The 24,442-nt window shown below is 38.2% G+C and overlaps 1 protein-coding gene across 8 annotated transcripts in view; it reads left to right on the top strand.

Moving 5' to 3' along the window:
• Positions 1-24,442, top strand: part of PDE3A (phosphodiesterase 3A) — a 263,316-nt gene that overhangs the window by 201,118 nt on the left and 37,756 nt on the right. For all 8 annotated transcript variants that reach the window (XM_068659285.1, XM_068659276.1, XM_068659300.1 and 5 more), the window contains 4 exons: positions 10,592-10,852; positions 13,621-13,775; positions 19,221-19,336; positions 22,549-22,768. In XM_068659285.1, coding sequence (XP_068515386.1) covers positions 10,592-10,852; positions 13,621-13,775; positions 19,221-19,336; positions 22,549-22,768 — 752 coding nt within the window. The remainder of the gene's footprint in view (positions 1-10,591; positions 10,853-13,620; positions 13,776-19,220; positions 19,337-22,548; positions 22,769-24,442) is intronic.

The following is a 24,442-nucleotide window of genomic DNA, read 5'->3' as shown; positions in this document are numbered from 1 at the left end:
TATGCAGCCATTGACCTCTTGCTGTGATCAGCTGTACACCTTATATCTCAGCATGGAAATGTTTTTTCTCATTTGTGACAACAAAGGCAAAGTAAGCCTATAGTATAAAATAACCTAGTGTGTCTTTAAGTAAATCCTTGCAGGTCAAGAATGAAGTAGGTTGGAAACAGTCCTCAGGGCTTGCTGGTCTGTCAGCTTGTATCTGTGTTAAGCACAGAAAATCATTTTAACATCACAGAAGACATGTAAAGGATAGTGCTTTGTTTTTCTTGTACATGAATTACTGTTTCTCTCTTCTCTGATCTGCTGCTTTATTGAAGTATCTTCCTATATGTAATCTAGGAGAGGTAGGTGATTTTCACATATAGTGAGTGCATGCTTAGTGTGCCATTTGCATGTCCTGGCTTTGGATGTTGAAGTAGCTTGTTCTTGAGAGAAATCTCAACTCTTCAGTGCTGATGATGAAGGATTTGGGGGTTGTAAGTCCCTAAGGTTAAAGCTGCTTGTCTTGAATGAGTCATAATGTAAGAATCCAAAGCTGAGTCTTAAAGAAAAATGTTTAATTCTTTTCACAGAGTTCATTAGTGACTAAGTCATGAGGAGGAGGCTAGATGGTTATTTGACTGGTATTAGTGTGAGCACTCTAAATCAGGAGAGATAAAATAATGCAAACCACGAGGACTGATGGAGGAGGAAATAGTGTTAAAATTTGACCAATTTGATTGCAGTGAGGCAATCACTTGATTTTCATAACCTCAGATTTTATCCTTTTCAAAAAGTTCAGAGTATCTATGCCTGCCTTTGGTTTAAGTGAAAGCACTCTGTATACTCAGCCACTAAATATCGTTAGTGTTCTGTCTGCCTGAAGAGTTTCATGAGATCTTCCTGCTCTTTTTCCTACAGCACATGCAAAATACGGCACAAGATACACAGTTGGCTAATTTCCAAATCCCTGTCATAATTTCAGAAAGAACAAACCGAACTTTAAAGACACTTTAACTGCAACTTCAGTGATGAAGATTTTCTAGATTCTAATTTTTGTCTTACTCTGGTTTGCAAGACTCATTGAATTGTTCTTTAAACCTCAGAGTTCAATTTTTTCCCCAGTTGCTTGATTTCTTCCCCAATTTATGCCAGCTCAATTCTAGTATTTAAGAACATGTGTGATGCTCTCCGTAGCAATTCTCTGACAGCGCCCCCCACCCCCCAAAAAACAAACAAACAAACAAACAAAAACTTTTATCTTAATATATTTGCATTATGGCTTTAGTGGTATTTAATCATACTGTTCTGCTTAATGTCCATGGTGAAGGACTGAGGTGGACATTAACTTTTAGATGGGGTAGTTTTCATATGTATTTCTGCAACTTGCTGATAATTGTGATGTCACTTCCTAAGCTACATCCTGAAAGAGGCTGAGATGTTTTGAAAGGGATAAAATACAGGAGTATACAGTTCCTTTGGCTTTGTTCTAGTGTAACTGAGACTGTCAAGTTGAAAATGTGGGAGGATTAGTTAGTAGGCAGGAGGCAGAATGGTGATTATTGCTTTCAATGGATCTTTTTTTAACTCATGCTGTGTATTTGGCTGCTGTGTTTCAGTTCACCGTAGAATCAAAATAGCTTCCTGTGCTAAGCAGGCAGTTGGGTTATTGGAACTGTAAACTCACACGGGTAAGATCACCAGGTATTAATAGATGACATATCCTCCGCAACGTGTGCACCCTGCATCCTGCTCCTGCTGGGCCAGCTGATATTACTACATCTCAAGTTGAGACTGAAGACAGTTGTCACTGTTTTCTTCGCATGAAAGCAAACTATCAGCTTCAAGCTACCAATTTGTGACCATCTGATGTACAAATTGAAGAACAATAATGTAAGACAATTGAGGACAGTCTCTGTAGTACAGAATTGTATTCCTCAGTCTGTGTTATTCAAAGCAGATTTGAGCCCCATTTAGAACTTAATTTTTTCCATCTGCTGTGTTTTAAAGAAAAGTAATAATTTTTAAAGTTCTGAGTTTAGCTGGAGTTGTGTCTGCTTCTTAAATAATAAGCCCCAACTGTTTATGGCTGATTCTGTGATCTGCTCTACATCGTCAAATAGTTCTTCAGACTGGGATAGTCATGATAGTTTAAGGTTTTTAGGCAGTCAAATCACATGGAAAGTCCCTGGGAATTGGGTGACTGAGTCCCTGAGGCTCTGCTGAGAACATCAAGCATAAGCGTAAGAGTTTCCACACGGTTTCCAAGATGCAAATGGTGGCTCTTTGCCAGGAAGTTCACCCCATGCTCTCGCCTCCATCCAGGAGCTGCTCACCCTGGATCCTTCTTGTGGAATGCCTTATGCAGACAGTCACCAAAACTCCTCCACGAGTCTTTTTTTTTTTCTGAACTGGGACTTCCCCTGGACCTCGAGGCCAAGCCCAAGTGCATCTCGTTCCAGCTTGCCCTGCACAGTTCTGGTGTCCTGCAGAGCAGTGGTGCTACCAAAAGCACAAGCTCTGGGTGACAGTCCCTAGCCCCCTTCCTCTGTGGTTTCTGGGGAGAAATACTTATGTCCCACTGGGGCAGAAGGGAACATGGAAAACTAGGTACTACTTTACACTGGTGCTGGTGGCATTGGTAAATTTAAGTTGCCTTCTGTCAGATATAGACAGTGGGGAATTCTTCCATTGCTTTGGGTTACATCCAGTATGTGAACTCACTCAGATGCAGGCTTCCTAGTTTTGGGTCTCAAATCTTACCAAAACTAATGACCCCACTCCTTGAGATGATTTGTGCATTTGCATCTATCTTTGTCTTTATTTGTTTGCCAACAACTGCAAAATGATTTTCTTTTGTTGCATTTTAAAAATCCAATAAAGCTTGTTTAGGTGACCTGAGAACAAGAAGTGAGTTTCCCTTGAAAATTACAGATGGCACCAAAACTGCTTAGGACTAAAATGTATTCTAAGATATGTTTTGTTTTTTTTTGTTTGTTTGTTTTTTAAGTACCCCTGAGTATTCATAATGTCAGGTTGCCTACTACCTATGATATACAAAAGAGTCTCCTGCATATTGTTGCTTTAAAGCAGATGTTGCTGCTAAAGCTCTGATACAGACTTGCCTCTGAGCAGCTGTGGCCCATCAGGAGAGATGCTCACCCAAGCCTAGACACTGGAAAGAGGAGCAATCACTGCAGTGTGATAACAATTATATTAACACTGCAGTGATAACAATTACCATGACCTTGTCCCTCAGCAAGAAGGGAGAATTATTGAGGTGTAAGTCTGAGCTAGAGACTGACAGTGCAATTTTGGATTAAATGTGTTGTTCCTTTGCCCCTTCGGATGTTGTGCACAGCACGTGAGGCATGTGAGTAGCGTGTGGAGGTGTGCGCACAGAGGGCCAGTGGCATCCTCAGGCAGTTTGGTGGCTGGTTTCTGGCCAACCACAGAGATAATGTGAGCTTTTTTTTTTTTTTTTTTTTTTTCCGGGTAAGGCAAAAGGCCTTAACGCACACTCAGTGCCTGCTGCAGATTAAATGGTATCAGTTTACTAAGATTTCTTAGCATGAATAAAACACTCCAAGAGTGTTCTTGTAAATGTCTGAACAATTTTTCTCAAATGTTGAAATAATTCACTCCAGGCAAATACCTGGCACAGGCCAGTTAGAGTCTGAGCTCTTTGGCTGACAACGTTATCACAAACTGAAAGGTCCTGTAATGGAAGAAGTTAAGTCAGCTTTAGCCATGAGCTCTGTGAATGTCGCCACCTAAAACAGGGGTGCAGGGTGTCAAGATGGTGCCTGCACCCACTGATGAAGTTTGCTGTAAACATTGAGATGCATTCCACAGATCTTGTAAGAGAAGCAAAGTGTTTCTTCCTCAGACCCTGCCTCTTTCTGAAAGACTCCATATTCATGATTTGCAAAGTCACAACTATGCCGAATAGATTAAATGTTAGAGCCATTTAAAAATGGTGTTGTTTTCTTACTGGTTTTCTGAACAAAGTAAGCTTATGTGATGGTGCCGTCTGATGGTTTAAAGCAAATTTGACAGATGGGAAGAAGCACCAAAGATTATTATCTTCCCAGAAATCTTGTTACGACGTATGATGGGATATCAGAGGAAGATCCAAATTAGTGGCCTTTTTTGGTAGTAGCTAACTGGAAGCTTAACACAGAGATGGATTATGGGAGAGAAGTATAAACCTGCTCCTCACTGTGCCCATAGCTCCCAGCATGTCCACCTCCTGCTGACCATGCTCCTGCAGGGCTGTTGTCAAGAAACAGGGTCATCACACTGCAGCAAGTGCTGAGGGGGCACAGAATACAGCCCTACAGTGAGCTCCATTTTACTGGATCTCCTGTCTGCAGAAGTACTACTAAAAATTTCTGCTGGCTGCGCTTTGGTCCTAGGAGCCCCTATGACATGGGGCAGGTGAGTGCTTTGGCTGCATGTGCACCATGTGTGTTAGTCTCAGCATTTCCTCCTGAGCAGACCAGAGTTCAGCTTAACTGTTACCAGGAAAGGCTCAGTTGTTATGGTGATGCCAGCCCAAATGCCGTGTACCCAAGGTCAGAACTGTAATCCCTATGGCTCACACAAGATTGTTTTATGGTTACACACTTCTGGGTGCTTTAAAGCATCAACAGTAAAATCAGCGGTCACACTGGAGATTAGGGAAGGTTTTCTCTGATCAGTATACTGGGACAAAAGGAAGGTGTTATATTCTGTTATATTTGTTATATATAGGTGCTATATTTGGTATATATTCTATATACCAAAGAATATGCCTGTTTGACAGAGCTTGTGGCATGTTCACCTCCAGACAGAAGTGGAAATGCTATGCTTCACGAGAAAAGATCATCAGAAATCTCCTAATTGTTCACAGGCAAAGAGAAAAACACAAATCTCATGTTAGGACAAGATAAGAATAAAATAAAAATAAGAAGTCTGAGTAAGACAGCAGTTCTGCAGCTTTAAATGCAGAAAAGCAGAATGTCAAAGAATTGTACACATGCTTTTCTTTTCTCCTTAGTCATCCAGTGAAAGGTGGAGTAGTTAAGTTTGTGGCGCCTTTAAAATGATTCATTATTTCCATAGAAGCCAATTCATGTTTACCCTTCAAATCACTCTGTGGACATTAAAATAATGGAGAATTATATTTGCTTTTAATTTTGTTTCCAGACAGCTTGGCCTGGCTGCTCATGATGTGACTTGGAAACTATATCAAATTGTGATTTATTGTTGCTCATAATTGTGTGAAGATTGAAGATACGCTGGATGCTGCTCTCTTCCTTTTTCTCCTCCTGCTTCCCGCATTCTTTCACTTACAGAGTGTTCTCGAGTGTAATGTGGTGAAAGGCCAGCATCTCTGCCTTTAATGCTTTTTCCCTCTACAAGCCACAGCAAATGAATATTTTATTTTTTTAACGTGAAGTTATGTGAAATGATTTATGGTTTGTATTTGATAACTGTTTTATTTTTTCCTTTCTCATATTATTATGTTATTATTATGCTTAAATTTTGACTGTTTTGTGTAGTGTAGTCATGTTAGACATCCTTTACTGTGGGGTGGAAATAGAGTAGTATTTTTTTAGTTAAGCTAGATGAGTCCAGTTTCATGTAAAACATATGCAGAATACTAATTGAGGAAAAATTTATTTGCAGTAGAGCATCCATTACATATGAGAACATCAAATTTGCTTCACTGGTGGGTCAACTGATCAACTTATAAACCAAATTTATATATCAGGTCTTGTGAATAAAGGATTCTGTTATTTTTACTTTTTTTTTTTTTTTTCTGCACAATTTTATCTGCTTTTTCCCCTAGTGAGTAAAAAACTATTCTCAGATATTTTTATTTTTTTTTTTGCATAATATAATATAATGGAAGAAAATAAATGGGATTTTGCAAAATGTAATATAAAAGCATACAGAAAGTTATGCAAATTTTGAAAGTTTTTGTTCCAGCCATGTTATGGAATCCAAAATGAATTATTCAAGTCTGAAAATGCCAAGTGATCATTAAAATTTACCAGAACATTGTTTTCCTATTGCACTTAAGAGTGTTCCTAGAAGATAAAAATTCCCTGCTCTGACAAAAATTGTCAGTGTGACAGTAGGACATGCTGCCTGTGATTTGGTATTGTAAGTTGGCGGCAGTATGGGCACTTCATGGGCACTTCTTACAAGTTCCCCGTAAGCCCTCACCTATGCAAGCATGGATGATTTCAGCTGGTGCTAGGAAGTGTGTGGGTCTGTCCCTGCTCTGTAATGCTTTCTACCATCATATTGCCACCTTTTTTTTTTTTTTTTTTTTTATCCATGTGACTTTTTTAGGACAGAACTCCTTTCTTTTATTTCTGTACCTAAAATGAAGCCTGAATACAGACAAGACGTGGGAATCCATTGGGATTCCCAGGTGGTATCACAGCCTCAAATACCCACCTGAATGCCAGTTTAAAAATAGAAGGAAAAATAAAATAAAATAAAATATAGAATAATAAAATAATAAAAACAATGCCAACTGTTTTACAGCATTGTAAGGAACATATTTTATTCATTAACTTAGTTATCAAAGAGCATGGTTGATGTGGTCTTACTTTTGTTTCTTGTCTGTTCAATTTCTTGTTCTCATGCCCTAGAACTCTTTGGTTTTAGTCACTGCATGACATCGCTTAAATCAGAGTGAGAATGAAGTCACAAAGTGAGCAGTAACCCAGACTTCTCCAAAATTCTTGTGAAGAAACTGAATTCACAATTATTAGCATAGATTGATAAATGAATACTCACCAGTGTGAAATTAAAATTCACCTTAGCATGGGTGTTTGCTTTTGGTTGGTCAGTTTGTTCTATTTTTATCAAGTTAGAGGGTTGTTTGTTTTTTGTTGCTTGCAAACATTATTCATGCCTGTATTCCCAAATATCCGGTCTTTGTGTTTAGATGAGTAAAGTGGTTTGGAAAGAATCCAGATCAGTTCATGCAGAGGCTATGCACATTAATAGAAAACCACATATCAAATCTGAGCATGTGTTTTTTATGCACTTTTACCCTTAAAAAAGACTGTACATATATCTGTACATGGGTGTATATGCATATAGACTATGATGTCAATCTAAAATTGTCAGCAATTTACTGTTTTATAAAAAATACAGTTTTAAAAAAATTTTCATGCATTCATTTTATAATAGTTTTGAGGAAATAGTCATTTAAGTATCTGTATTTTTTCTAGTCAGAGTAGTCTGATAGTATTCAATGTTCATTCTGAAATGGATGAAATATTCAAACTGCCAGGAAATCAACCAACCAAACAACAACAACAACAGTAACAAACATTTTCCTATATAGAGATTCAATTCAATTACATTTTAGCATACAAACTATAAATTTAGCATATGTTGTTAATGTGTTAATGTACTGAAACTGGTGAAAGAGAGAAGTCCTTCCTGCTTTTTTCTTCAAACTGAATTTAAGCATGATCTTTTCTCCTTTAAAATATGCTGTAAGGCTTGAGTGTGTTAGTATTACAAGTAGTTCAAACAAGACTGTACTACAATATATGATATTTATATTATAATAATTGTACAATATATACAATTATATACAATTATATATATTATATTAATTATACATCATATTATTTTATTATATTTTAATTTTTATATTCTTATATTTACATTTTTATATTTTATTATTATAATATTTATTATACTAATAATCATATGTAAACTATATATATATTAATTATTATATATAAATAAATGTATTACATAATATATTAATTATAATAATTATATATAACAATATAATATATATATATATAACAATGTATAACTTATTTTCCCTGTCAGGGGTATGGGCAACAGCAGTGTTGCTGTTTGTAAGGTGCCTAACCTGATCTGAGTGCTGGCTGTCCTTGGCAGTGAGGTGCTGACACAGCCCAGGGCAGGAGGAGACCCAGAGCGTAGCATCCCTGTTCAGGGGCCCTGTGGCCCCTGCACCAGCTCCTCACGTAACATAGCAGATCCCATTGTTGGAGCTGGGCAAGCCTGATGGGTCACGGATTCAAGGCCTCCCCGTGTGTCAGAGGCCACGTGGCAGAAATACACCATTGAGAAGAGCAAGGCTCTCCCTTGCCCCACTTGGTGCTTATCAACAAGAACAATGCTGGCTGCTTTGCAAAATATTATTACTGCAGCACAAAATCTGGGCCTCTGCATATGGCCCGCTGAGTCAGACGTGTTTACTTCATTGAAGTATTAATCTCTATCTCTGATCAGCAGTCAACAACTCCTGGCTCCAGGCTTAATAGAATTTCAAACTGTAGATTATGCATTTTTGCTGAAAGTATGAGGCTTCTATCGCACTTTGAATGATGTATTCTCCCTCTCACCCCTTTGGTCTGTTTTACATGGTGGAGGGTAAGATAGATAATTAATTCCTCCTATTCCAAGCCTTGACTTTTAATTTAAGAATTTTCTTTAGCATCTGCCAGAATCTTCAGCATGGACTCCTGAGAGATTAAGCAATGAAGAGAGCCATTAAATTAACTTCAGACATATTTTTTTTTTTCAGTAGGATGAAGAAGCACTTCAGTATATCAAGTAGTTTCTTTGCTTTGTCATGATAGCAAATTAAAATCAACCAGAAATGTGGGGAAGAAGCTGTTTTTTTCTGATTGTATGACAGGATGGGGAATGTGGAGTCCGGTTTTCTGATACTGCCTTTGTGTGAACAAGAAGTAGGACATGAGGACTGGATCAGTGGAGTGAAACAGCTATTGCCAAGGACATGATACCCACACTATGTGATTGGGAAGGTAGAGTGGAGAGATTTAGCTACACCTAGCTAATATATCAATTTCCTTAGACTTGCTCTGCTATTGCTTGTAAAGCCTTTCATGAGAGTGAAGCTATGTAAAGCTCTGTTTTGCTGTTCTTTGATGTACTGTGAGGTCCATAAATGATGTCACTGGTGAGTCATTCCTGGCCTGGACTCTGATCACTCTCCTGCTAAGCAGTCTGCCCAATTCTCCATGCTATGTACCTGCTACTCCAAGAAGCCCATATGCTCTTTTCACAGGCATAACTTCCCCATTTGGAAAACTGCGTATCATAGATTTCACTAAGATATACACAAAAACAAATGAGTACAAAATTGTCTGGAATGGAATCTCAGGCAAACTGCACATATGTCTACTGAAAAGGCCCAAACAGTAGGACTGGGTTTATGTTTCAGAAGCACAGCGAAGGAAAAATGTTTGGTTTTGGAGTGTTTTGAATCAGTGACTCCACATATAATTTATGGTGATTTATAGTGCACCAGCTAGTGAGGCTGAAATGTTGTATTCACGGTTCAGAACCAACAAACAATGTGCCTGATGCCTTCCTATTTATTCTGCTTCTGTACAGATCCAGTCTCCCTCCTAGCAGATTTTAAAAATCCTCAGTCTTCTGCAATTGTACCATATAATTGTCAATTCACGGATTTGACACCTATTGTGCTTTTGGCAATGGACTGTTTCTTTCAGTGGTAATATATTGCCCTACTGGGTTTCAGGAAGGATGGCAATTAGAGCTGCTGAACGTTGGGAAATCTGGAGAAGTTCAAAGATGCAGTTATGAATCAAGCATCTTGTGCATGTGCTGGAAACCCAGTGCTCCAGCTGTGTTTGATTCCCTACATGCATGATGTATGGCCTGGTTACATGTACGAAGGCAGTTTGCCTGGACCACAGTTGGTTTGCAGTGTGTAATGTGCAGAACAATTATGTACATGTATTGAGTAAGGTGTGCAAGATATGTCAGTGGTGCAAACTGCTTCTTGGTATTATTTCTGCTTACACATCGCTTTGGTTAATAATTCTTTTTAAATGATATATGTGAAGTAGGTATATATTTCAAACCCAAGGGAGACTAAGGACCACCTGAACTGGTCATACAAGCCTGTAGAGTAATTATTCTCATTACTTCTGTCTAAATTAAAAAAAAAAAAAAAAAAAAGGAAAGTCCGCTTCTTGCTCTATTCTCGCTCTATTTTGATTTTGGTATAGCTACCCAACACACACTTGGTTGGAGAAGAATGTTGTGACCACTACACCAGAATGCTATATTTTAACATCATGGAAATATTTTTAAAATCTCAGAATATTCTTGGGATTCATTTACTTCATCTAAGTATAATCACTGAACATAAATTACTTGTCCTAGATCCCTCTGTGGACAGTAGAAAAGCATCTTTCAAGAGGGACTACTCCCATCCTAAGCTATGTCTCCAAAATTATTTGTGCAAACAGCCCCTGGCCATTGACTATGTATCTGTAGGGATCCTGAACAATTCATTCAGATGGATTAAGTAAGCTGCAGATACTGAAAGCTGATAAATCAGATATGATGAAATTCTAAACTCATCGCAGACTGTAAGTGTTATGTCTGATGCTCGATCTATTCAGTATAATTTATTTAAAGAATTATTTCATGCTATTAATTTTCCATTCTGTTTGTAATGGATTTAATAAAAGTTGCTAACAGAGTTCACCATTACCTCTGATACTGCTCAGGAGGTTGCTCATTTCTGTTGCTGTACTATTTTTGTTTGCTTCAGTCTTCTGGTACCAGTATCACCGTGGATATCGCTGTCATGGGAGAAGCACATGGGCTCATTACAGACCTTCTAGCAGACCCTTCATTGCCTCCCAACGTGTGCACTTCGCTGAGAACAGTGAGCAACCTGCTTAATACCCAGTTAACCTTCCAGGCCATCCACAAACCAAGGGTGAACCCTTTGGTGTCCTTCAGTGAGAACTACACTTGCTCTGACTCAGAGGAATGTCCAGAGAAAGGAGAAAAACTAGCTATTCCTAAGGTAAGTACTGGACAGTAACTGATCTTTCGTTATGGGAGAGCAGTAGATTAATGGAAGATCTCTCTGGAATTTTTGCTTGTTTGCTTTAGATTATCATTTTATGCACTAATCATACTCTCCAATATATGAACAGTTGAACAGACTGTGGTTTTCATAGCAAGACAATCCCTGTGTATCTTTCAACTCACGGCCAGCTAAGCTTTGTTTCAGGCATCTTTAGAAGATGATATTTGACAAAAGATAATTCACACAGATGATGTGTGTGTTTTTCTCATGGGTGTTGGTTGGAGCTTAAGTGAGAGAAAAATAATCAGGAGCAGAACAAGCAAAAGCCTTTCAGCATCCAAATCACAAGTCTTCCTCATTAATTCTTGCACAGAAATTCCCCTCACACTCAAAATATTTGAGCCGCTGCATGTGGGGTGACAATCCTACTCAATGTATAAAGCAGTAATTTAAGGGACCTTTTTGCCCACTGTGAAGGTTGGAATTTTATGTTTTTGTACAAATTTCAGCCTTTTCTTCCTTCCCTTCATTAGGGGTGCAAAACGTGTATAAATCAATAAAAAGATTGCTAATTATGACCTCCATGGGCTTTGGACCAAGTTCAAAATGATATACCAAACAAACAAACAAAAAAGATCACAATACTTAGTATGACAGATATTGTGACCTCATAAGAAATAATCTTGAGACAAAAAAGAATACTGAACGGGAAAAATATATATATTACTGCTTTGACAGATGGCTTTAGGAATGCTCAGGAATTCAACAGGGATATTAACGTTGTTAACCATCCACATTTAGGAAGTTAGGAGCTAGAAAGAATATATCAGCTTTGAAGAAGTTTGTATTGCATGTTCATTGCTAATTAGCTGTCCTGCGAAGCCTACGTTTCACTTTCCAAACCAAACTGAAATACTTTTTTCATTTGATTTCACATGTACAATTAAATGTAAGTATATTGCATAGTAAATGCTTTTAACATTTGATGGTTCAAATGTCGCAGACAGCATTCATTTTAGCATTTCTTGGCATCTGAATTGCAACACTTGTGATTCTTTTTGAAATATATTTTAATGATGAAAATTATTACTCTTCTTGCCTGTGTAGCAACTGTATATAAGTGGATGTTCACAGGTTTTGAAGCACATGTTCCAGTTAAGTTTAGTGTACATGTTTGTAATGGCTATACTTTAGTCTGTAAGGAGAAAAAATACATGGAAGAACACTGCCATCACATGAGCAAACAGTGAACACATACCAGTTTGTAGTTGCATAACTCTCAGTGAAAAGAGAAATGAAGGATGAAGAAATGAGTTAATGCTACAGAGGAGTAATTTGACTGAAGAATTCACTGACCTGAATGCATTATGGTTCACAAAACTAATGTTTGCAGTCCTTTATTTATGTGTCTAAATATAGATTTAGGGTCTTTACCTTAATCATCTGACACTGAGTATTTTGGATACGGAGTTAACATGTTAACATATTTATTTGTATGCTTGAGCTTCAGACCCACATGTATCTTCCATTTTATCTCTTAACCCTCTTGCAGAGTCAAAGCTCTCTATTGCAGAGACATTTATTTTGGTTCTTAACTATAAAAATGACATAATAATTACAAGAAAAACATCTTACAAAATCACGGCAGAATCCTCCACAAAGACTCTTTATCATCATCCCTTATTATCTGTCTGTCTTGAAAGCTTTGGAAAAACGATACAAGTCCTATTACTGGAGAAAAGGAAGAATCAGATGAAAGAAAAATGTAAGGTGGCCAAGAAAAATCTTCTGTAAAGTGTTGCTTTTTATAAGTTTTTCAAAATGTCAGGTCATGAAAGTTTTATTATAAACTGGGGAGATATAGCAGGAAAAAAAAAAAAAAGTAGACGCTTCCCTATCTTATTTTTCTTACAGCCTTTCTTGCCTTGCCTCTTTGATGTCTGAACATTCATGACATTTTAAATCACAGAACAGTTGAGGTTGGAAGTACCTCTGGAGATCATCTAGTCCAATTCTCCAGCTCAAGCAGTTTGAACCTGGAGCAAGTTCTCTAGAATAAACCTAGTTCAAGTTGCTTAGGACTATGTTCAACTGGGTTTTGAATATCTCCATGCATGTAGAATCTACAACCTCTCTGGGGATCGCTTCCAGTGTTCGATCATCCTCACAGAAATTTATTTATTTTTTTACATTTAAATGGATTTTCCTGTATTTTTTGTGTCCACTGCCTATTATTCAATCAGCGGATACCACTTCAGAAAGCCTTGCTCCATCTTCCTTCCTCTCCTTGCATTTAGGTATTTATTCACATTGGTAAGATCTCCCTTAAGATTTCTGTTCTCCAGGCTGAACAATCATGGCTCTCTCAGCCTATCTGATGCTTCAATCTCTCACTTATCTTTGTGGCCCTGATGACATGCCTTTGGCCACATCATTTCTAAAATTTCCAAAGAGCACTGTCAAAACTGGCTGACTCCAGTGACCTCCAAGTGTTGAACATCTATAGCTATGGGGCTGTGGATGCATAGCTTTTCTGTAACATAAAATAGGGAGGAAGGTCCAGACTCTCCAAGTGTTGAAAGCACCAGCCTGTGGTGATTTCAGTGGGAGGCAGGCACTGTAATACCTGGGCAAATGCAGACCAAAGGTACCTCACCAGGTATCATCAGGCAGAATTAATCAAATGCTAGCAACATTTTTCTTCTGCATATTTAATGTTTTTATAAGCCTATATAAACTCTAAGCAACTGATTTTTCTCTAGCGCTTACGGAGAAGTTTGCCTCCAGGACTGCTGAGACGAGTGTCCTCCACTTGGACCACAACAACATCAGCCACAGGTTTGCCTACACTGGAACCAGCCCCAGTGAGAAGAGATCGCAGTGCCAGCATCAAACCTCATGAATCATCTTCATCCAGGTTACAGATTACTTCATCTCTCTTTTACAACTGTCTTTGGGCATATATTTTTTAGTTCTGTGCAATGATGTCCATCATTTAAAAGTGCTGACTCCAAAATATGGAGTTAGAACAGCTCTGTACTGTAGAAAAAGAACTGCATAAGAACAACTTCCACACATCTCCATGAGTTGGGTTACCGAAGAAGTGGCTAAGTGGCTTTCTCAGTTTTAGTCAGATCATTTCCAGTTTGCTTCCTATTACTGGGAAGCAAAACGGAAAAAAAACAAAAAACAAAAAACAAAACCAAAAAAAAAAAAACACCTATTTAAGCTAGAAAAGTGCAGAATTACATAATAAAATTGGAAACAATGAAAGGTTATGTGGTTAAAGTCCTCTTGATATGCAGATTGAGGTTTTCTCCATGGATATTGCTTAGCCAAGAGATAAATCTAACAGGTAATCCAAGTGCTGAAAATCACTTTTAAGAAAACACCTAATGATGTGTCCCTGTCAGTAAACCAGTTGATCTCCATCCTCTATAAACAGTAACTTCCAGAACACAAACCCTGATTTAGGGTAGAACTTCCTAAAATATGCAGTTCAGTGCTTTTTTCTCCATACAAATAGTGTCATAAGACCCTACATCACTGTACAAACCCTGCATCTCATGTACATACTTAATTCCAGAATATCATGAGTGCTTAGGGCTTCCTAAATGAACTCATGTAATATAACACCAGCACTGGATGGTAAATGAAAAACATTGAATTAGATAAGTCAAAAAGTGATTTAACAGAAAGAAGGGGGTTTAATCTCTAAGTAGATTTGTTATCATTGCTTTATTTATTTATTTATTTTAAAGTGTAATCTAGGAATAAAATTACAAAGGGAGAGTTACTACCAGAAGATGAAAGCAAAGCTGAAAATGAAAAGGGCAACATCAAGGTTTCCTGCAAGAGCAGGTGCCACATTCCCTAATTTTAAAGCAGCATTTAGCTTCTGGTATTCAGATTGAGATTTTACCATTGTATTGCAACTTTGATATAGAATCATAGAATCATAGAATATCCTGAGTTGGAAGGGACCCTTAAGGATCATCAAGTCCAACTCTTGACACCGCACAGGTCTACCCAAAAGTTCAGACCATGTGAGTAAGTGCACAGTCCAATCTCTTCTTAAATTCAGACAGGCTCGGTGCAGTGACCACTTCCCTGGGGAGCCTGTTCCAGTGTGCAACCACTCTCTCTGTGAAGAACCCCCTCCTGATGTCAAGCCTAAACTTCCCCTGCCTCAGCTTAACCCCGTTCCCGCGGGTCCTGTCGCTGGTGTTAATGGAGAAAAGGTCTCCTGCCTCTCGACACCCCCTTACGAGGAAGTTGTAGACTGTGATGAGGTCTCCCCTCAGCCTCCTCTTCTCCAGGCTGAACAGGCCCAGTGACCTCAGCCGTTCCTCGTACGTCTTCCCCTCCAGGCCTTTCACCATCTTCGTAGCCCTCCTCTGGACACTCTCCATCAGTTTCATGTCCTTTTTATACTGTGGTGCCCAGAACTGCACACAGTACTCGAGGTGAGGCCGCACCAGCGCAGAGTAGAGCGGGACAATCACCTCCCTCGACCTACTAGCGATGCCGTGCTTGATGCACCCCAGGACACGGTTGGCCCTCCTGGCTGCCAGGGCACACTGCCGGCTCATATTCAACTTGCTGTCTACCACGACCCCCAGATCCCTCTCTTCTAGGCTGCTCTCCAGCGTCTCATCGCCCAGTCTGTACGTGCAGCCAGGGTTTCCCCATCCCAGGTGCAGGACCCGGCACTTGCTCTTATTGAACTTCATGCGGTTGGCGATCGCCCAGCTCTCCAACCTATCCAGATCCCTCTGCAAGGCCTTTCCACCCTCAACAGAGTCCACAACTCCTCCAAGTTTGGTGTCATCAGCAAACTTGCTCAAAATACCTTCTATTCCTACATCCAGATCGTTTATAAAAATATTGAAAAGTACCGGCCCTAAAATGGAGCCTTGAGGGACCCCACTAGTGACCGCCCGCCAGCCTGACATATAGAAACAAACTTAAAAGCTAAAGTCATAACTCATGTTTCTGTCAATATGCACAAGACTTCAAATGTTGTTGTTCCACCAGTAGATAATGTTTGAAAATATTCTTAAACCCAACTGTATAATCTAGTTAAAAAGTATTTCCTTATTTTCCACAAGAAGCAAATAAATACAGCTATTTTATAGGGATGCAAACTATCTTCTTCTATTTATGATTTATTCACTAATTTATTTAAGATGCCCCATATTTTCAAGGGTTCTGTAAGCAGATGCTGATACTGAGAGAATCAAAACTACAAAGTAATACTTAATAAAGCCTTGAAATGGATTGCAGCAAAATCTCTGGAGGGAATGTACATTAATTGTTTGTCTTGCCAGAAAAAGTTCTGGATTCAATAATGACACGTACTTCATAAGGGTATACTGCATTGTAGAAACAGCATTGTAGAAACAGCATTTACTGCATTGTAGAAACAGCAGTAGATCCACAAAGAGATTTACATGGGCCAAGTTAACGCCTAATTCATGTGCTCAAACCGAAAATTTAGTTCCAGGTTGCTAAAGCATGTCTCTGAAAGTATTCCAGAGTTACCCATAAGCACAATAGTCCTCATTTTTCTGAAACCACGGGTTTTTAGCTAATGGCTATAGTTCCTCATGACTGACTATCTAAATTAGATATTTCCTATGTCCACTCATTCTCTTTTTCTAAGAGCCTAATACAGGAACTAGTACTATAAAATACATAAGCCTCTCATGAGTTTGAAAGAGAGAAGTTGAGCCTGCTTACAGCTGGTAGCAGAGTGGTTTAGTGCATTTGTGGAGAACTACTCTAACCGAGTTGCCTGAGGTGATTTAGACAAAGGTTCCTCACATTTTTGGACTTCCATGTTCCTTCCCCCCTTCCCTCCCCCCTTCCCTCCCCCCTTCCCTCCCCCCTTCCCTCCCCCCTTCCCTCCCCCCTTCCCTCCCCCCTTCCCTCCCCCCTTCCCTCCCTCCTTCCCTCCCTCCTTCCCTCCCTCCTTCCCTCCTTCCTTCTCCCCCCTTTTTTTCTGCAATTCAAAATCTGGAGCCAGTAGTGGAGAATACAAAAGGACCTGAAAAGGCCCAACATCCTCAGTGTTTGCTGTTGGATATCTTGGGTGAATATACCCCTAGAGCACTGTTTTTCTTATACAGGGAGCCTAGGTGCTCAAGGCAGTCTGCAGAGTACACTTGAATGTCTGGTGCAAGAAAAATACATGGCTAGCCAAACTTCCCTTTGCAAGGAGTCCCATGTATCTAAGTAAAAGTAAATATAAAGAAGCTATAACCAAATGGAAATATTCTTCAGTTACCCGTCTGTGGTTCCCAGAGTGTATTTGATTTGTACTCTTGTTCCCAGACTCTCATGTAGTATGTAAGCATCCTAAGATGGAAATCCAAGGGGGAAGGAGAGCTATTAAATATTATTGTTGGTCCTTTTCTACAGTTGTTATATAACTACGCTTGATGAGCCAACGAAGCAGGCTATCAATTCTTCCTACGTTTAATGTCGCCAATTGTATAATTATAGCTCTGTCAAGCCTTCTAGCCTACTGTTTGCAGTTCTTCTTTTACAGTAGGAGAAACAAAGAATTCCAGAAAGGGGAAAAAATTGAAGCCCATAAGTAAGTCTAGTTTTAAAAATTCTGGCAGACTAATACATATTTGCTTTCAAGGAAAAGAATTTTGAACTGAAGGGGAAAAAAATCTTGATTATCTGCCACTTCCTCTGTACCAAATTCAAGCATGCCATAGAACGCAGAAAAAGGATCTTTTCATCACTTGAAAGGGATAAGAGGGGGAATAACAGTAGAGTTGATCTGTGGTAGACTCTGCGTTTAGCAAATCTGTAACTTATTCCCCATAGTCTGGAAAATCACCCATAGGTTTTAATAGTCACAGATTTCCAAAAATCACCCTTAAAAATCACCGAACAGCCTTAGGAGTTGGACTCAATGATCCTTATTTGTCCCTTCCTACTCGGGATATTCTATGATTCTGAGAAATCTCTGTCTAAGATTAGGAGTCTTGTCTTCCTGTATCCTTTTGTCACTAAAATGTTAAGACACGGTGCTCTTATAGTTTCTAATGATTCAGGAAAAATAATAAAGCTTCCATATTCCTGTCATCAATCATATTTATATACTCAGTAGATTTCCCTTAAGAAATCAAATAATGGGTTTGGGGTGTTTTTTTGTTTGTGTTTGTTTTTGTTTTTCTTTATGGTGGACCAGTATTTAATATTCTTTCTACCAACTGACAACACCTCACTCCCTCAAAAAAAAATAATTTTCAAAAGACAACAAACATTTTTGTAGACAGTGCTTGCTCTTCCAAAACAGTGAAGTGTTAGTAAGTTAAGATAATGTTACATACTTTTCTTCTTTCAGAACATGTTTTTTTTGAAGTTTGGCTAGGACTAAGCTGTTTTAAAAGGCTGTATTCTGCCTTGTATGCCTTCTTATCACTTGATGAGGGAAGGATGCAAGACTGTGAAGAAAAAAGTGGAGACTTAGAGGCCTAGTGGATCTGTGCAGAGAAGTGTTTGGCCTCATGATAAAACCCAGTGCTGCATCATTGCAAGAAGCTGACATTTGATGAGTGCCATTCCATAAACAATGATCGATACAATTCTCTTACTTTACAAAACTATTTTGGCCCTTCCGGTATAAACCTTAAGGCTGAAACCACGCACCCATTTTGTATGTAGAACCAACATTTGTTCATCATTGCCACACCCCTTATTACTTCAGAGAGTTTAGCTTGGATCCATGACGAATGTCTGCAGGGTCCGTTGGCAGGGTTTTTTTTTTATTTGCACCATGTGCTTAAACTGGTGACAGCATAAAGTGCTTCACCCAGCAACAAGGCACACCACCAGTGGCATCAGTGCAAGGCTCTGCTGAGCCTCTTCTGGCTTCCTGAGGAGCTCTTCTAGTGCCCGAAGGGTTAATGGGTATCTGTCTTCACAGTTGCAGTAGAGACATCGAGGAGACTGATTTTTCATTTATACTGAGAACTTCTGGTACTTCTGGTTGTTCTAAGAAGGCATTAAAAGAGAGTATAAATTTAACATATTTCAAGTCTACTTTTAAGTGTCTTTGTACTGTCAGAACAATATGCCAAAGACATCTTTGTATAAATAATATGAATAGGGCTAAGCATTGAAGGAAGTCCAGCTTTGGAGTGTCTACATTGTAAACATTTTTTTCTGAATACTCCTCACAAATAGCAATTCAGCCAGCAGATAGATGCTGGTTTCGTCCTCAACAATATTTTGCCATCTCAGTACCACATAGTTCTTGCTGTGGCTTCTAATTTCTTCAGATTTTCCCTCTAGGCTTTTCCTATGTCAAACAACACTTGTTTGCACTCTCATTTTACAGCACTGATTCCTGGAACAGCTCCCTTCTGATGACAATCACAAAGAGCCGCTCCTTCTCCACATCTTATGCCATGTCTCCTACCAACCACCTGAATGCCAAAAAACAGAGCCGGCAAGGTGAGTGGGTACCCATGACTTTGTCAGGCTCACTTAGCTCCCAAGGAACTTGGTGATTAGCACATGCAACTGCTTTTGGTCTCTGTGTCCCTTCTTGTTTTTCCATCAGTATGAGTAATTTACTTTATTTAAAAAAGTAGTGACTTAAAATACTGTAACTCACAGTGATGCTATTGTAAATGTTTTGACATTTATGATTTCTAGAGGTTAGTCATGACATGATGTGGAAAGTGTTATACTAAAGCTTGTTGTGATTTATATCCATGCAATTCCAGTGACTGCAATGGGGCTGAGAAAAGAGTTTTTCTATAACATATGTTAAATTAAATGCCTTTGTATTGGCTCTCTGAGATTTCCTACATAAGCCCATTTGGAGCTGAAGGCAGCACATGACCCTTCTTGCACAAGCATGTCCAAGACAAATCCATTATATAACTCATAGGTATGTCAATGAATGTTCATTATCAAAAAAAAGTTCAGGTAGCTCTTACAGATCTTTAAAGAGAAACGTTTTTTGTTTTGTTTTGTACTTTGTTTGTTTTACTTGGCATGTAGGGCCTTTAAAGAAACAACTTCTCTTTTAAGTGAGAAAAAATGGAGAAGGTGACTTCTTCACTGATAATGGAATGTTCGATAAGACAGTCACGAAGTAGTCAATCTACAGCAGCGTGGTTCTCTTCCCTATACAAGGGAGAGATAAGATAAAATTTACCCATGCTTTAAATTGCAGTTGAAAATGATCACAAGGCCTTCCTTTTTGTTTTAAATGAACTCTTTTTTTTTTGTTGTTCGTTTGCTTGTTTCGTTTGTTTGGTTTTTGATTGATTGGTTGGTTGTTGTTATTTGTTGGTTGTTTTATTTTTCCGAACATGGAATAATGCTGGGATACTGTTATTCGGAGCTTCTGGTCACCCAGACATCAGATAGAAATTGATAGATGCCTGAGGCCTGACATTGAAAAATTCAGGGAATCCAAACTTAGAAATTAATTTAAAGAAATGGCTGCACAATTATTCTGCATATCTGGCTCTGTCACATTACATCTCTTTTTCAAACTGAAGAGTCTATTAAATCTCCTCTTGTACAGAATCTGTGTTATGCCATAGTGAAGATTAACTAACCCGGTATTATCTTAAAAGTGTAGCAAGAAGTCAAATTAAAAAGAAATAAAAATAAACTGGAATAATGGAGTTATACTACCAAGAATCCAGGAATTTATTGTAGAACTTAACAAAAGAAATTTAGACTCGTGATTTTCAGAGAGGAACCCATTAACTTGGAAAAGCATAGTTAATATTTTCTACCTGGAAAACGAGACTTAGCACACATATCAGTCATCTTCACGTTTCATCTGTTCCACTTTCAGAAAGCATTAATAGCAATCTTTGCTGCCCAAAGATGTGAGCTAACCAATGATGAAGGGAGAGCTCCGTTCCATCACAAGCAATTCTTAGGGGCACCAAATCACAGGAGTAAAAATTTTGGCCCAGATTTTTATGCTGAAGATTGATATTTTGCTTTAAAATATTTACAATCATGCACTTTTAATTATGATCTGTTTTTATGTTTCAATTAAAGAATTGTTTCAATTTGCCATAATTATTATCAATTAAACATTTGTGTATTATCTCCATTGGCAATATATACTAATTCTGCTCTAGGATTTGATCTAATTAAATTTGTAAACCTATTAATTTACAAAATGTGTCTTCAATTAAGTTTGAAAGCTTTAGCATTTTAAAATACTTCTAGCTATACCTGTTTTGGCAAAACTCTCAGGTAAACTCAAATCTAAGTTCATATCAAATCAATGTTAGGAAAGTTGTGAAATTGTGTCATCGTTTAAGTTTCTTGGACTTGCTTTAAATTGTTGAAATATGACCATATATATTTTACTCTTTAACAGTCATAAAGATTACCTGGTAGCATGTACCTCAAAAATAGTTAATAATCCAACTCAATCCCTTGGGCAACTAACAGACTATGGAATGTTTTTAAAAACATATTTTTGTTGGAAGGAAAGCAGATATCTCTAAGGATTAGAAAATCTAAAATAGAAGATATCTGTATTTTAATTACATTTCCACATCATTGCCATTTGATAACTTTTTAATTCCTTCATAGGCTGTAGGTTTCTGATCTCAAAACTTAGTTGCAATTGTTGAATTAAGACAGCAATATATATAATGTTTTCTGAGGAAATTGCCTAATCAAAATGCAGGTGTTGTTGAATCTCAAAGTTATACTGTAGCAACTTCACAGATTATTTTTAACTCTTGGATTGTCAACAGTAAATCATATTTTAAGCTGACATCACGGTAAGTTATCGGGATAAAATGCTGGAACTTTACATGTATATACTGCAAGGTCAGTATTTCATAAACTTAGATCAAAATACGACCTTATTCTAAGTTAATTGTGTCTGGAATGCATATAGGTAGTGGGCATAATTCAAACATAAAACCAGTTTGAAGTTCCCAAGGTCTTTGTCATTCAGCTCTGAAGATGAGCATGGTAAATGAACTGGAGCTGTGTTCCTTTAAACTTTAGAACAAAGGTCAGGAAGTATGTCAATTTAAATGCATTTCCTTTTAAGAGAGATGTTGTTTGCTCCCCTGTGCGTTATTGTACACTTGGGACCTTTCCATCTGAGACTGGAAAATATAAGGTGGATTCAAAGAGTAAAGGCATGGGTGTGGTGCTTAGGGACATAGTTTAGTGGAAGGTAGATTTGGCTAGGTTAATGATTGGACTTGATGATCTTAGAGGTCTTTTTCAAATGAAATGATTCCGTGACTCTGTGATCTCACATGTAGAAGTTCTAATAGGAATGGGGGTAAGCGTTTCTTGTCTCTCCTGTACTGGTGGAAACAGTGAAGCAAAGACATTCTGTGGAACAGTCTAGTTGGAGTCAGGTGTCTCTGTCACTAGAATAGTGATACCTGTAGTGATACCTCTTATGCACATCTTTCATTCCATGCCTTTCAGCTCATGTCAGATCTTCAGAAGGTAGAAACAATTGATGATGGAGCTTCATCATTCTATGAAAGCCATGAGTTTGACTCAGAGTAAAGGAGGGTTTTCTCTCTATTTTTCATTTTGGAAGCAATGCTAGTGCCTTCATATTGCAGGAGGAGTATTTATGCATGGTGAACTCATACAACCATCTGCTGCTACTGTCAATTGACAAAGTTCTTCTTTTCTCTTGCCAGGTATCCCATCAAATATCTCACCTCTCACCTCCCCATGCCATTCACCTATTCAGGGAACGCCTGCTACAAGTCCTACCGGAAAAACATCATCTGTGTCATTTCCAGACTCTACAGATACTGACAAGAAGCAAGGTTTAAAGCCACATAAAGTCTTAACTGCTACTCAGAGCGCACCTAGCCTGTCAGACCCTATCATCAGCCCCTCTGTTATCTGCAGCAGGTAAGATGGTAGTTTGACATGAGTTGGATCATTTCACATTGTCTCTGCAAACAAGCTCTTCTGGTGCATATGTAAATTCTCATAATTTGCTGCAGTATTGGTATTTTAACATTATTTAAACACTTTTTAGCATGTGAGTAATTATGTGGATTGATGATACAAAGTGCTTTTATAGTGCAAGACAGTTAGCTACATTTTCAGCTTTTACTCATGTTTGACTAATGAACAAATTCCACATCAATAACTTTCAGATCTGAAAGTTGGATTTCATGTTAACAACTTGAGTTTCTCATGCCATGCTGCTAACATGAACAGTCACAGGCCTAGTCTTTCAAAATGGGGTTTAATACAAAAATCTGACTGCTATGGTTTAAAAGCTGCTGTCCTGTAGCCCTGTGCTTAGTGTCTGTGATACAGGTGTTTTGGCAATGCCTGAAGAGTAAGTGATTTTGAGCACTGGCTCAGAAGGGGTGAATCCTGACCTCCCTAGGGTAACGTCAGGTTATATCCTACTAGGATTTTTTTCAGAAATCATCTGCCAACGAGTTCCTCTGACTGCTAAGAGTTACAGTAATAGTTTAACTTCACACTTTAAGGCAGACCATTTTTAGATTTGTTAAGTTAGATTACTAGAATTTTCAATATGTGTCTAGTTGCAAATACCAGCATTTAGAAGCCAGCTCCAGTGCAGTTTCAAGGTTACTCTACTGCTTAGATGTTACTTTTGGTCTTAGTAGTGTGTGGTATTTGTGGTTATCAGCTAGACAGCAGATATCGTCTGACCAATATGCTGGGTTAAACGTTACCAAGGCCTAACCATCTTTGAAAATAGTTTTTAGTTTCTTAGGATGCATCTTGCTGTGTTGTTTGTGTACAGGACTAGGAAGCCTGTTAAAAACTCATAACCGAGTTTGTAGGCTTACTGTATGGAGCCATGTTCACTGGAATTCAGACTGGGATCCTGACGGGTGTTCTGGTTTCAGTTAGAACAGAGTTAATTTTCTTCCTAGTAGCTGGTAGAATGCTATGTTTTGGCTTAGGATAAGAAGAGTGCTGATAACACCCCAATGTTTTAGTTGTTGCAGAGCAGAAATAAGAACCCTGATCAATATAAGACTGCTGTAGGTAGTAATGAAATATATTTTCTTGAGAGGTGTAGAATTTGATTTCAATATAATCATTGGTAAATGTTTATTAACATTTATACAGCTAATGTCTTGTTTGATCTGTGGAAGTTGCATAGCATACTTGGGTTCTTAATTTCCTTCTTTTCAAATGCTTAGACTGTGTAAGAACTTCCAGTAGTGACATTGGCTGGTATAGACTTTGTTGTTGATTATTTGAAACAAATATGTTATTTAAAATATTATGGTATAATGACTGCTAATAAAAATGACATCCACTATTATTAATAGTCACTGTCCCTTTAATGTCTGTTGAAAAATCATAACCACTCTCACATTTCTAGCCATTACTATACTGGGATGTCATTTCCACAGATACAAATTGAACCGCACGTAAATAATGCACACTTCAGTAATATAAGCACAATAAAGTAACAAAAAAAAACCACACACATATATATAAAGAAAACAAACAATAAAAAAAAATAATTTGGATGACACCAAACTTGGAGGAGTTGTGGACTCTCTTGAGGGTGGAAAGGCCTTGCAG

Source organism: Anas acuta, chromosome 1, assembly GCF_963932015.1.
Source record: "Anas acuta chromosome 1, bAnaAcu1.1, whole genome shotgun sequence".
NCBI classification, from domain to species: Eukaryota; Metazoa; Chordata; class Aves; order Anseriformes; family Anatidae; genus Anas; species Anas acuta.
This window is presented reverse-complemented; position numbering and strand designations above follow the sequence as displayed.